At 39.1% G+C, this 15,124-nt stretch overlaps 1 protein-coding gene across 2 annotated transcripts in view; it reads right to left on the minus strand.

The window, feature by feature from the left end:
• Positions 1-15,124, minus strand: part of LOC101975743 (contactin-associated protein-like 3) — a 203,046-nt gene that overhangs the window by 116,597 nt on the left and 71,325 nt on the right. For both annotated transcript variants that reach the window (XM_078030403.1, XM_021719995.3), the window contains exon 4: positions 3,895-4,042. In XM_078030403.1, the coding sequence (XP_077886529.1) occupies positions 3,895-4,042 (148 nt within the window). The remainder of the gene's footprint in view (positions 1-3,894; positions 4,043-15,124) is intronic.

Genomic DNA, 15,124 nt, shown 5'->3' on the forward strand with positions numbered 1-15,124 from the left:
AGAGCAAGATATGTCTTCTATCTACACTGTGACACAAAGTGAGAATCATAAGCCTGTTCCCATGTTCAGCCTGACTCTGTGAATCCACATTTATCCTCTCCTGCACAGGCTCCTTAGCAGTTGGAGGGCAAAAATCAAGCCTTATGGATCTTCCTTAGCATGGTAACTTGCACAGAGTAAATAGTCTGTAAATAGATACCATACTGAATAGAATTAGTACTTCTTCTAACTTAATTTGAGTATTTTGTATGTTTTTCAGAACAGGCTTGAACAATCTAGACCAGCATTCTCTAAAGACTAAAGATCATTATTAGCTGCAAAATTTTTCTTCATCAATGAAGGGAACTACTTCCACTCTCATCTCATATTGTTATATTCCTACTAATGTATTTTCAAAACTCAAGTCTACCCAGAGTAGGGGCCAGTACTGGAAAGAAGGAGGTTCTATATGTACCCTCTTCTCTCAAAATTCTCTTCAAATTTTTCAAAATACACATTCCTTATTTTTTTGGAATAACAATAACTGGCTTACGAATATTGACATATAGGGACACTGTTAAATAAAGTCTAATTTTTCACTGTCACAGTCAATACTTAAAAGTAAAAAACAGTCAGTTACACATTTCACTCCATTCATTTTATTCTTGTGTGTGTGTGTGTGTGTGTGTGTGTGTGTGTACTGGAGATGGAACCCAGGGGCACTTAATCACTGAGCCACATCCCTAGCCCTCTTTATATTTTATTTTGAGACAGGGCCTCACTAAGTTGCTGAGGCTGGCTTTGAACTTGCAATCCTCCTGCCTCAGCCTCCTAAGCTGCTGGGATTGTAGGCATTCATTTTATTCTTCATGCCTGACTTGAAATAAGGAGGAAGTACCAATACATGAATGACAAACTCATAAATCCCAGAGCACTCACCACCTCTGCATCTATCAATTCCACATTCCCAGCAATTCACTCAACTTTCTGCTTTCTTCCTTGCTGGCCTTATTCAAAGAATAGGCACATTAATAAACATAAAAGTACGAAAAAAAAATGGAGCCAGTTCAATACAACCTGATAGGAAAAGAACACATTGCTACAAGGTCACTAGAAAATGACACTGTGCAGGAACCCCAAAAGTCAAAGAATAAGACAGAACAGAAGGGCAGAATAGATCCAAAAGATGATCAACCTTGCTAAAGACCTGGGAGAGTCAGGCTTCAAAGCCCAGCATCGCAGAGGATATGGATTTGGAGTTCTCAGATCATATGTTAATGTTATTAAAACCTTAGGAAAGTGGATAACAAATGAAAGAGAGAACTTTTAAGAGTGAAATACAAGGGTGGGGACAAGTCTGCAGAGAATGCTGAAATTAGACAGATGGTGCTGCCAGGGAGGGGACTCTAAGAACAGCACTGCCACCCCTCCACCACCTCATCCTTGGTTTTAAAATGGTAAAAGGGCCTTTTAGGTAGGCAAAGCATATGTCAAGCCAGGAAACCCTGAAAACATACAATGTTTAAAGGAATAATGAATAGCATTGCAAGTGGAATTTAAAGAAATGAAACTGAAAAGAGAATTTGCATCTAAGAGTCATTATGTGCCAAGAAAAGCAATTTGGATGCTATTTGCAATACAAAAAGCAGTGGAAATAAAAATTGAAAAGAAAATAACTATCACTTCTGGTTATAAACTGTATTGTATTAAATTATTGTCAAAATAAGAATGCAAACTTCTATGTTTGAGTAATTATTCTTACTACTAATAAAAACAAGACAAGGAAAAACCACTACTAATCAAGGATATACTGTGGCTGTTTTACAAACTGTAGTGATTGTTACACCTGTATTTTTTATAGTAGGAGCTTTTTGTGGTGAACAGTTCCTTCTGCTAATCTCAGGGGTGCACACAGGTGCCATGATAGCTGCAGTTTTTCCAGGGATAAGGCTCACAACTTTGGTCTTTCTGCTATGAATGTTTAATAGAAGAGACTAGAGTAAGACCTCCTCTTGAGACCATCAAGGTAATGGTGAATCCCCATCAAAAAGCATGTTATGTTTTCAATCAGTTAACCGGAATCCATTTCCAAACTAATGGGAGAAGGAAGTGGCCACTTTCATGGAAGCGTCTCAGACACTTCAGCAGGGAGTACCTTGGTAAGTCCAGGAGACACTGGAAGGAAGGAAATGACAATGGCAAGAAGGAAAAGACCTGGACAGTAACACAACAGAATCTGCATTAAATGCTTCCAGAAAATATGGAAAGCAATGGAAGAGTTAGAAAACCAAATGGAAAGAGGGACCTGTATGTGATGCTACCAGGAAGCAGAAATGAAGCCAAGACTAACACAGTGATTCACCCTGGAAAGGAGCTCTTTGGATGAGCCTCGTCTTCTGAAATCACTCATCGTGTGTGAGGTTCCCAAAGTGGAGAGGATAGTGTTCAATAACTCCCTCTGTATCACAATGCCATTGCCCCCTGCACTAAAAGAACCCCTAAATTCCTGCTCCCATGCTTCGTGTTGCCATGAGCACTGACTATACTTTGCATCTGGAATGTTATACCAAGGCCCATATGTTAAAGTCTTTGTCCCCAGCTTGGCACTTTTGGGAAGTGGTAAGACCTTTGAGAGATGGGGCTTAGTAGGAAGAAGTTAGTCCATTTGGGATGTGCCCTTGAAAAGGGATATTGCAACCTCAGGGCTCTCCTTTCTCTCTTTGCTTCCCAGCCACCATGAGGTAAATAGCCTTGTGCCACCACACACTCCTTGACATTATGCAGTGTGCTGCAACAGTCCCAAAGCAATGGGGGCCAAGTGACCATGGACTAAATCTCTGAATCTGTGAGCCAGAAAAATATTTCTTCTTCTCAGTTTGATTATTTCAGGTCTTTTGTCACAGTAATGGAAAGCTGACTAATACCAGCACCCTCCGCAGTGCCGATCTCACTATCCATGAATATTCCTTCACTTTTTTATGTAATTTTATAACTTCTTGTTAGACAAAGCAAATAAAGAATTTTAGAATCATCTCTCACACCCTGCACTAGGCATAGTTCTCTCAAGAAGTCAGTGTCCAATAAATTTTTATATGATAAGGGGATAAAGAAACAACTACATGTATAGTATAGCAATGATGAGAATCAAATTTGGAAGAAAAGATGTGAATCTGTTCTTAAATGTAGATCCAATATGTAATAGTTTGGGCATGGGGTGTGGAAGGCCAACCTGACAGAAAAACAAGTCACTGGCTTAGTCCCCAGCTTTCTAGACAATATTTTGTTAATTTTTTTCCTTTTGTGTTAATTTAAGAAATATCAAAATTGCAACAATATGATTAACTCACACTTCTATTTCACTGAATGCTTGTAGTCCGTGCTTTCCTTGGCTACATATTTCACTACTTTTATCATCAGCTGAGAAAAGAGGGAAAATGTAATACCCAAATGACATTTCCAAGCTAATTAAATTAAGTTACACGCACTGTACAAAACAAGGTTCCACTGGGAAGCAAACAAAAAAGTGGAAGGAAAACAGAGTCATCCTAGAGTATGGGGAAAACAGGACAATTGCACCATGTGTCCCATACTAAGGGCCATCTCAGCATCAGAAACAGCATCATCAGTCACAGTAAATTACTGTTGTTGATTTGAACATCATTACTTTTTTAAAGTGCTGACTCTGAAGCAATTATCTGGCTAACCTCTGAAAATCTAAAGGTAAATAAAGCTCCATTCAAGTCCTCCTTTGGAAGCCAGGCTCCTTATGGAAGCTTTTTGGTTTTTTTTTTTTTTTTTTTTTTTAAATTCTACTCCAACAGCAGTGTAAGGCATGAAGAATTGCTTCCAGTTTCAGTGTAGCTTTTACAATATGCCACTCTGATGCTGATTTCAAGCAGGGATAAGAATACTTACTGTATGCACATCCATACACTTCAATCCGCATGCCAATCCTGCCCTTGGAGTTCCAGGCTAAAGGCAGGAAACGCAAGAACCTGGCTTCCAAGGGAGGCTGAAGTCTGTAATGCACCACGCTGTCTGAGTTTGTGTTTCCTGGAAAGCCCTGGGAGAAAACAGAAAAAAGGGATAAAATATCTGTGAGATGCTATCTCCTCATCAATGATCAATGCCTTGCTCACTTTGTTAATATGCAAAATGTGCTAGTGTTTAAGCAGATATGATCCCCTCTTCCTAGTCCTTGTATTAATAACCATTGCCCAAGGTCCCTTATTTCCAGGATTGTTTAAATTTCACAAGCACCATTAAATCAGCTATACACATACTACTCTCAAAGGGTTGCTTTTAGAAAGTAGTTCACCCCCTAATCCCTTTTACTAATCTTCAAGTATAGCAACAGAAACATAGGAAGCCACATTACCTGGCCCTGGAATAATAAAAATCTAGGGCCAATGTGGATATAGAAAACAGGGTCTTAAAAGCCTCTGGATCGATCTGTTCTTATCATCCATGTTGTTTGAAGAACTGCATCATTAGAATATTGTTGAAATAAAGCATTTCTAAAACTCAATATTAAGTCGCACGCTTTTACTGCTTAGTTTTACCTCCTGCTGGAAATATTAAACCAAGAAAGAAGACAGGTTTCCCTTACTCAGCAGAATGTGAATAGCTCAGGTTTCTCAGTACTACTCCCTTCCCAATCAGAAGGAACATTTTATCAGATATTTGGAAATATAATGTTTGCTTGCAAAGAGGTTGTAAATAAAGAAAAAGCCAGAAAAAATATTTCCAGTGGCATCAAGACTGTATATTTAAAATAATGTATTTGTATTGAAAACAATACTAGATATGTTACAAATATAAGTGCATGTAGCTTAATATATGGCCATAAATACATTTTCTGAAAAATAATGAATTAAGTCCCCATATTTGAAAAGTTATGCAAAAGAATAAAATAAGTGTATTTAGCATTATGGAATAAAATGCCTTAATGAGTGTTTAATAGTGTGTGCACATCTTATGGGCAACTTGAAGAAACTGTTTGCTCAGAATTAAACAAAGCATTGAACTGTATATCCATACAATTTTGAGGGCATTTTAACAATTCAGACAGCAGCATTTTCTCATTAGCTTCCTCTATGTACTGAATATAGTAACATGTAAAATAGGATATTTTGACAAAATTTAAAAAACTTCCTCATTGAGAAATGCCATTGACCGTAAGCATCATGATTTTGCATTTAGGTTAGTATTAAAATAGCCTAAATGTATGAAATTTATTTTACTTATCACCGGATCAGTCTGGGGCGGGTTTGGAGAATGTCTATGATCATCGAGGCCCTTCTCAGGGCCCTGATCCATTATACTCATATCCCCAGCACCTCACAAGGTACTTATATCCTGATGGTGCCATGCATGGCATGAACTTGTCACCACTGATTACATCTGTCTTATTCCTCAGGTGATTTAAATTCTATCCATGACCAGTTCAGTTCAAGCAAATGGAAGGCATTCAATGGCTTTGCTGCAGGATAGATGTTCCTTCACTTACAATGGGGCTATACTCCCAATGAATCCACTGTACATTGAAAAAATGGCGACCCAAAAAGGCATTTAATACACCTAACCTAAAAAACAGTATATCAATTCAGAATACTGACGAGTGAGTATCTATTTGTTCCCCATGAGATGCACGAATGACTGAACTGCATCTCACTGCCATTGCCCAGCACTGTGAAGAGTACTGGATCAATATAATATTCTGGGGGGAAAATCAAAGTTCAAAATTCAAAGTACAGTTTCTACTGAATGCACACAGCTTTTGAACCATTATAAAGTTGAAAGTCTTAAGTGGAGCTGTTATAAAGTCAGGGAACATCTGAATCAGAAATTCTTCAAATTTAATCATATGTGCTGGACAGAAAGGAGGAAAAGAACCATGGTACGTGCTTCTTACCAACAATGACCATTCTTTTTTTTTTTTTCTTTTGGTACTGGGATTAAACCCAGGGGCCCTTAACCACTGAGCCACATTCCCAGTCCTTTCTTTTTTTGAATTTTGAGACAGAGTATCACTAAATTGCTGAGGCTGGGTTTGAATTTGTGATCGTCCTGCCTGAATCTCCTCCCAAGCTGCTTGGAAGACGGGCATATGCTATGGTGCCCAGTAACACTTACCATTTTAAAGAGTCCTTGCCTAACAGATACTTGTGCATTGACTCAAAGTCAGGGCTAACAGGGCCATTTCTAGTCTTAGTCATTCTCTCTGGTGCAGGTTCCTTGTCCTCCTTATAGACCAAGCTGAATCAAATCGACTATTTTATACAAATTCATCTCTAGGTGTGCCATTCTCAAGGACTCAAGGTCCTTTCTTATTTTGGGGCACTACAAAAGCCAGCCAGTGAATCACCATTTCTTAACTAAGTAATAAAGGGCCTTTGTCAATCTGAGTCTAAATCATTTCATGTATTCACATGTGTTCCCTCCTCAAGAGCAGGGCTGCCTGAGCTTCAGAATGTATGTTCTGTCCATTTCAGCACAGGTCCCTTATTCTGGTGTGTTGGCAGAAGAAACAGGGGCACTGAACCAGATCATCTCATCATAAAGCTCCACAGTACAAAAAATTAAAGAAAAGAAGATAAGAACAGGCCCATGCTCCCTGTGCAGAGCAACACAACATCACCGGCTTGAGTTGGCACGAAAGGCCACATGTCACGCTAGCTCCTGGCTGATTCTAGGAACTTGGATTTGGGGAGGTCTCTTGCCAAACCCAGAACTGATGAGAGTGATGGCCTGTTACCTAAACCACCAGAATAAACAATGTGAATTTTGTTGAGCAGCTGCTTTGTTTCTGGGAATGCTGAGTTTCATATTTGCTACACAGAGTTGCTACATGACTGGCCTTTTCATAAAAACCCTGGTATCCCAGGCTGATTGTCAACATTTCATGTGTGTCCTCAAAAGTCACTGCTAGAGGATCTGAGCATTTCCTGTGCAGCTCCATTGGGGAAGAATCTGGGGAGCTAGTGTCTGGTTTCCTCCAGATCTTGCACCTAGCTGATCTTGTACCCTACAGTTGTAAAACTCATGTGCTGCATTCTGTGAGTCTCTTGGTGAATCACTGAACCCAGAGGTGGTCTTGGAAACCCGTGACAAAGGACAAATCAAGTGCAACTTGCAGAGGCAAAGACTCAAAACTAAAGGAGCCTAGGACAAGCTCTATCTTGATGAGAACCATACTCAGCTAGCTCTGCATCACTGCCCTTCCTTCCACCTTTCTTACTCAAAGGATTCTTTCCCTGCACTTCCACACTTTGTGTAATAATCACAGGGCAGAGGAAGGTTCTTGGCATGCTTGTACCTCCAGAGAACTAGGGCAGCTCTATATCTTTCTCAACATGTTGCTCATTTGGCTAGTTCATTGCTTCTGAGAATGACATCATTATTGTGCTTACAATAAAGTATTCAAATAAATAAATGCACTGACGTTTTTATTAACTGTAAGATTTTGGTAGACTAGTTTAGGCGAAGTATGGTAGGACTAATCCTTAGATTTACACACACTACAGTGTGTTTATAGGGGAACATACTATCACCTAGTTTGGTACCTTTCATTAAAAAAAAAAAAATAAAGGAGGAGGAGAAGGAGAAGGAGGAGGAGGAGGAAGTTGTTGTTGTTGTTGTCATTTCTGAGTGGTGGTTCCAGTTCTGCATTCAAAGAAAGTTCATTGGAAAAACATTTAGTCTGGGGCTGGGATTGTAGTTCAGTGGTACAGTGCTTGCCTAGCATGTTTGAGGCACTGGGTTTGATTCTCAGCACCATATATAAATAAATACAATAAAGGTCCATCTACTACTAATATACATATATTAGTAGTAATATAATACATAAATATTAGTATATATATATACATTTATATATAGTATATATGTATATACACTATATATATACACACACAAATCAAAACACATAAATGTTTGTGTATATACACACAGAAACATTTAAAAATGTTAAAAAATTACTATTTTTTAAATTCTGTATCTTAAGTTAATCTGGTTGTTTTACTGATCAAATAAAGATGCCTTTTTTCTTGGCACTTTAAATTTGAGTTGTCACCTAGTTACTATAGGCTTAAACAGATAAACAAAGGATTGCAAAGGAAGAGCCTGGAGGTCATTTAGACAAATAAACCAGGCACAGAGAAACAAATAAAGCATAATCTCACTCATAGGTGAAATCTTAAAAAGTTGATCTCTTAGAAGTTAAGAATAGAATAATGATTACCTGAGCCAGGGAGAGTAGGGCTAGAGGTGAGGATGGTTGCTCATGAATACAAAGTCAAATTTAGATGAAAAAAAATAAACTCTGGTGTTCCATTGAAAGATAGGGTGACTATGGTGAAAATAATATAGATTTCAACATAGCCAGAAGAGGGGATTTTGAATCGTTTACCAGAAAGACATGATAAATGTTGGAAATAATGGATATGTCAATTACCTTGTTTTTTTTGTTTTGTATTTTTTGGTACTAGCAATTTGACCCAGGGGAGTTTAAACACTGAGCAAGGATTTTGAGACCAGGATTACAAAAAGAGCCTGAAGGTCCCTAAGTTGCTTAGGGCCTCAGTAAATTGCTAAAGCTGGCTTTGATTTGCTATTCTTCTGCCTCAGCCTCCCAAGCTGCTGGGATTGCAGGCCTGTGCTACCATGCCCAGCAATTACCTTGTTTTGATCTTCACAGTGTATATACATGAATGGAAATATCACATTCTGCCTCACAAATATGTACAATTATCGTGTGTCAATTAAAAATGAAATAAAACTTATCTTTAAAAAGCTATTATGCCAGTTCAAGAAATAAAGAGAAAATAAGAAAAGAGGGAGGGAGAGAAGAAGGAAGGAAGGAAAGAGAGAGGGAAGGAGGGAGGATGGGGAGAAGGAAGAAAAAAAGGAAGGATTATACAGATTAACAAAATCCATTTTATAACTCCTGGGCAAATCACAATGTATGAAGTCAGAGGAAAATGACCAGTCTGTCTCCAAATGTCCCTTCGCTTCTGCCCTATAGTATCTGAGGGGCTATCAAGATGTTAAAAACTTAATTTACTTGAGTCTTGAAAGCTTTTCAATCTTTAGAAGTCTTTTGCAGAAATGTGGTTAGGGTCTTAAATCCATATACCCTTCCACAGGTATTCACATAGTGACCATCCTGGGCAGGTAACTGAAAGCTCAGTCCTTGTCCCCAATGCCAATTAAATAATGAGAACATAGTTTTGAGAAAAAGGAAAAAGTTGTTTTATTGCTTTGCTAGCAAAGGAGAAACACAGGGGACTCTAATCCCTGAGGATTTCCATCAGAAAAACAGAAGACTTTCAAAGGAGCTATTCAAAGGCTAACATTCCAGGTGTGCCCCGACAGAGGGGCCCAGGGAAAGGTGAGGTACATTTGGATTCACTTGTTAATTTGGAAGATATTTACTTCCTAGATTCCTAGGCAGACATCTCCTTCCTGTGGAACACAGATAACTGAAGGTGATCTTGTTTCTGGCCACCTAGGTTAGGGAGGGGAAGAGGGAGAAGAGGAAAAGAACATGTCTTTTTAAAAATAAGACTCAGAGCATATATTCAGAGCTTATATTCAAAAAGTGAAGTGGCCCACTATTACAAGTGGGCTGCAGGGCCAGGATAGGCATGGCAAGTGCAGCTGCTTTCTTAGTGGAGCTTCCATTCCAGCATCCTTTATTCCTATCTGAGACCAATACATCACATTCCATGCATCAGAAAACAATGCTCATATCTAAGAAGATGAAATGACAAAGGGATTTCTGTGCCCCCATCCTATTTTGCCTCAGGCTGATTCTGTGGACAGAACGTAAACCATTGGGAAAGACAATGCTGGGGTAAATGCTTCTAAGATGGTGTTATGGTCTTACCATTTTTCACTTTTATTGTACAACTGTCTCTTCTCTGGGTACATTTCAGAGAAAAATCTTAAGCGAGCATTCAGCTAAACCCATAAAAATGTACTGTAGTGTGATCAAGTGGTTATTTTAACAATTTATAATTATAGCTTCTAACATAAAAGCTGCTTCACATTTCACATGTTGGGCTTGTTAGGAGTCAGATAAATTCCTGAATGTGTGCAATCTCTATTATATTTCTGTCCTGAGCTATTTTTCTTAAACATTTTTATATTGGCTTTTAAGAGAAGACTTTAAGGGAAAACTTTGACTGCTGTATTTTATTCTTATTTATTTAAAATTTTTATTGGTGCATTAGAATTATATAGAATAGTGGGCTTCCTTGTCACATATTTATACATGCACATAATCCAATCAGTTTCATTTCCTAGCACCTCCCTTTTCCTCCCCTCCTAGAGTGGTAGAAGTTCCAGTGAAAGGTTGGCATTTTCCATTCACTGTCCACTGCTCAGAGGTTCACTTCAGAACTAGCATCCTCTGTCTTCTGTTGCTCTGCCTTTCTTATCTTTGAACTTGCCTCAGGCCACATGTGCCTCCTTTCCACAGGTTGCAGGCCCTGAGGGGTCTCTGTTCAGATTCCAGGTTTCTAAGAGGGACACAATGGGAGGGCCCTGGATACCAGGGGAGTGCCCACAGGGTCCCATGATGACAACAAGTGAATAGAGAACTAAGGACAGCGAGAATGCTCAGAGCTGCTGTCCCCAAGCTTCCTCTCCTGGGCAGTGCCCTGATTGAGGCAGAAATAGATGCTCAGATATTGAGTGCCTCAGACCTTTCTGCCATATTTGAATTCTGAATAAATTTAGTGAGACAATGATCGATTTTTTTTTGTAGGAAAAAAAAATTCTTTTTTAAATCCAGAAGATCTAATTCAGAGTTCCTGACCTGTTCTGATTCTAACTGTGTATTAATCTCTTAATCTCAATTCTGACAACTACTTCCTGCCCCCACACACAGGGAAGATGTGATAGTGTTTTACCCACTGTATAAAAACACGTGACTTTCATCGTCCAGAGCTCATGGGATGAGGCAAAGGAAGAAATAAGAAACAACAGCAGCAGAAAGAGAAGTTTTATCTTCCTGTAATAGTAATATATGTACTTTATTTTGGAAAGCATCAGGAGCTGGGTGCCCCAGGACCCAGCTTTCCATATGCTTATGGACATGTGGGAACCTGAGCAGAGTGCTGAGTTCACCATCACCTAACAGAAAACAGTTCATTTCCCTAATTTACAAGGAACCAAGGCAGGTATATTTTTAAACTGTGCTGAGACAGGAATAAGGTCTTAATTTCTCTTGGTCTGAGCAAGAAAAATAAGGTGGAGACTAAAAAGAAAAAGCTGATGTTGACAGAAAATGGATATTTTTATTACAAATAAATGCAGTTAAGGAACACTAAATGTTTTCCTAAACAGTCTTTCTAGAAGGTTTTTCTGACTCCTATATATTAATAAGGTATCATGGAGGTGGTCTCCTGGGCACTGGCTCACTACTGCTTGGCTTGAGTTCTCTCAGCACCCCCCCACCTTTACTTACAATCCCACAATCCCACATTTGCCTTGGTGCTCATGATCATCAGCCATGGTTTATGGCTAGCTAAATCCTACCATGTTAAAAAAAAAAAAAAAGCACTAAATGAGGAATTCATGCAACAAATAATTTGGGCAGAAGAAGACATCCTTCTTTTACCTTCTTTTTTAAACACCGAATAACTTTTTAAAACATGAATTAAAAGATGTGTCAAAGATGTTCAATCATGCATAAGTAAATTTTAAACTAAAACTCTCCAAATGCTTCCCTTGGGCCCTTTAGTGCTTACAATTTACTAAAGGACCTTTATTTAATCCCCCCACCTAAGTGAATGTAATTTTACTTATATAATTTTGGTATGTTTTATGAAAAAGACAATCAAACATGCCACTATCACCTTTTCTATTACTATGAAGAGTTAGGTTGACCTTTGTTCAACACATTTTTTTGGTATGATTTTTAAGTCTCAGTTTACTAAACTAGACGAATTATAAAACTATGGTGTATCATAACATAATTATTCATCATTACATGATGGGGAATGTTCTGAGAAATGTGTCACAGAGTATCCCATCATTGCGCAGGCATCACAGAGTCCATTTACACAAATAGATAATATAGGAAAATTGCTTAATGTGACCACTTAATGCAAACAAGAGACATAATAAGCAGGAGCTGTATGAGGCTGCTGGCAAATTAATTGGTCATACAGTAAACTTTTAAAAATATAAGCAAAAGGAGCACACACTAAAATAATGATAAAAAATATAGTACAGTAATTCTACAATCCAGTAACACAGTAATTATCATTCTTAAGCATTATTCTATTTACATAACTATATGTGCTACACTTTTTATAAGACAGTGCAGAAGGTTTGTTTACACAAGCCTCATTGCTTACATGTGAGTAATGCATTGCACTACTCCAGTTACCACATTACTCCCTTATAATAGGAACCACCATCATATATATGGTCCATCACTGCCAGAAATGTCTTTGGCAGGGTTTGACTGTCCCAGTGATATAAACCCCATCAGTGCAGCTTAAATACCAACGTGCTCAAAGAGAATATAAGTGATCCACAATACTCCTAGGAGCTGCAAAATTTTGCTTGTTGAATGTATTAATCGTGTTTATCTCATCTACTGTTTTTCAGTCTTTTATGACATCATTCTGTTAACATAGCTGTCCTTTTCATTTCAACAACAATCTGGTGATTTAATACTAGGACTAATGTGAAATATTGTCTATCAACTGCTCCCTATCATGGTCCAGAAATTAAGCTGTAATATGCCCTATACACAGTGAATCATTGCTTTTAGAAAAGCAAGCAGCTTTACTCTAGAAATGAAGTCAATATTTCACTCACAACATTAAGTAAAGGCTGACCAGTGAGGAGATGATCTAGGCATAAAAATGGGTGTTGGAACATGGTTATAGGAAGCCACACTAGTGTCTGAGGCAGATGAGAGGTCACACACAACACAGCACTGGAGCTGTGACTAAAATGCAGCAGATGACCTTTGCTGTGAGGTCAGGCCACATTGCACAGAAGATGAGGCTGCCCTGCTTCCTTCCCCACTCCAGGTCTTAGGACTTCAGTAAAGTGCAGTTTAAACATTGGAAAGGAGAGGGCATTTCAGACAAGGGAATCTCTGTGCAGGACACTGAGACATGGAAAGAGATGACGTGACTATGGGACCAATGGGCACTGGATGGCACTTGGCTGTAAAGAGAAGGAGGAGAAAGTTGATTCCAGGCAGGTGGATTAGAGACACACTACAGTGATTCTGGAATATCAAAACAAGTAAGAAAGTCTGTATCCCACAGCAAGGCAGAGCTAAGGAAGTCTTTCAGGCTGAAGGGACAAAGGCAAAATTGGTCCTCAAGAAGACTGCAGAGAGAGACTGAAGGAAAGGCTTGCCGGGAGCAGGCTAGGTGAGTTTGCTTCAAAAGACAAAATAGTAGAAGATTCCTATTTTAAATACAATATCAGAAGCTGAGATAATGAACAATCAAGAATGGGTGACAACAGAGATCCTTCTTCATTTGGAATACACCAATTCTTTGAAGCTGCTACAGTTTCAAGTTGGGTTGGCTCCTAGAGCACAATTAGGTTTTGGTTACCCTCTTTTCTAAACAGCTACAGTTAAATAAAAGTGATAGTAAGCTGCCCTTCCTCCTGGGAAAGGGGTGCAGGCCAGCCTTCTCTCTGTTTCCTCCTCTGAAGACTAGGCTCATCACCTGAGCCCTTCAGAGCCTGTCCAGGTCCCTGAGCCCCTGGTCCTTTCATAATCTGTCAGAGTGGTGAGCCAGGCTTTCCTGCTCACGAAAGCCCTGCCTTTCCCCCTCTAGGTCTCTGTTGGGAAGAAATATGGGCCAGGGCTTCAGAAGCCACCCCAAACAGAGCCACTCAACCCTAATGACCTACAGTTGCCAGCAGCCTCTAGATAAGACTTGTTAGTGCCAGTGGGGTTTGAGAACATGACCCAGAAGAAACGGTCATATAGCTGTGGCCTAAGGATTACAAATTTACGGTCTGTCTGGGCAACTTAGCAAGACTATCTTAAAATAAAAAGGGCTGGGGATGTAGCTCAGTGGTAAAGCACTTGAGCCATAGATGCTACTCTAAATACTGGAATTAAAAAGAGAGAGAGAGAGATGGATTATTTAGTGAGTCCATGAAGTGGCCTCACTTTGCCCTGAGTGAAGATCACAACCACATGTCCCTCAGGGGAAGCCAGACAGAAAATGCTAAGTGTAGGTCATGAAAATGGGCATAGATGGGGAAGAACTGGGGAAGAGAAGGGTTTCAGTGTTGGGTAACTGTGAGCATCTTCAGTGCCCTTGAAATCTTAAGTGGCAACATGTTCTGTCTTCAGCAGCATTTGGAGGGATTGAGCTGTCCCTCAATGGGAGGAGCAGAGCTATCTGGAGGAAGCATGTACAGTTAAGCACAGTTTACTAGTTTTCTGTAAAAGTGATATTAACCATGTGCAGGCAAAAAGCCTTCTTTGCACATGATAGGTGGGCAAAGCAAAGATGCTTTTCATTCAGCAGTGACTGAAATTTATATTTTTGTTTCCAGTTGAAAAGCATGAAAAAAGGACAAATAAAAATATAGAATACTAAAATACAGTGCACTTTTGCAACAGACTTGCTACTAAAACTATGATTTTTAAAATAAAGGAGAATAATGGCAATGAGATGGTAGACAAGTGAACTCCAGGACCTTGATCTCTCATAGAAACGTTGAACAACTAGAAACACTAAAATAACTTTACAGGAGAATAATGAAAATTTTAAAAGAAGCTGAATTCCCAATGGTAAGAAATTTTTGACATTTTTACTTGTCCCTGCCCTATGTTGCAGTTTGGGGAAAGAAGCAGCTGGACTCTCAGTTACTTGCACAACCCAGAGACAGCAGAGAAGAATGATTTGCATTCTTTTTTGAGGAACTGGTCCCTGAAACACCAAACAACAAGAGCTCAAAGAGCCAGAAGTGGCTCAGAATAGGGGAAACCATTGGAAGTAATAGGTACTATTCATGAAAACCATTCTGATAGAAACTACAATGCCCAAGGCGGGAGACCACTGACTGAGGAATATAATAGAATAGCTCAAGGTCCCTAGAAAAAGAAGGGTTAGACTCTCAGGGAAATTCAAACTGGGTGGAA

This window comes from Ictidomys tridecemlineatus, chromosome 13 (genome assembly GCF_052094955.1).
Source record: "Ictidomys tridecemlineatus isolate mIctTri1 chromosome 13, mIctTri1.hap1, whole genome shotgun sequence".
Classification (NCBI taxonomy): Eukaryota; Metazoa; Chordata; class Mammalia; order Rodentia; family Sciuridae; genus Ictidomys; species Ictidomys tridecemlineatus.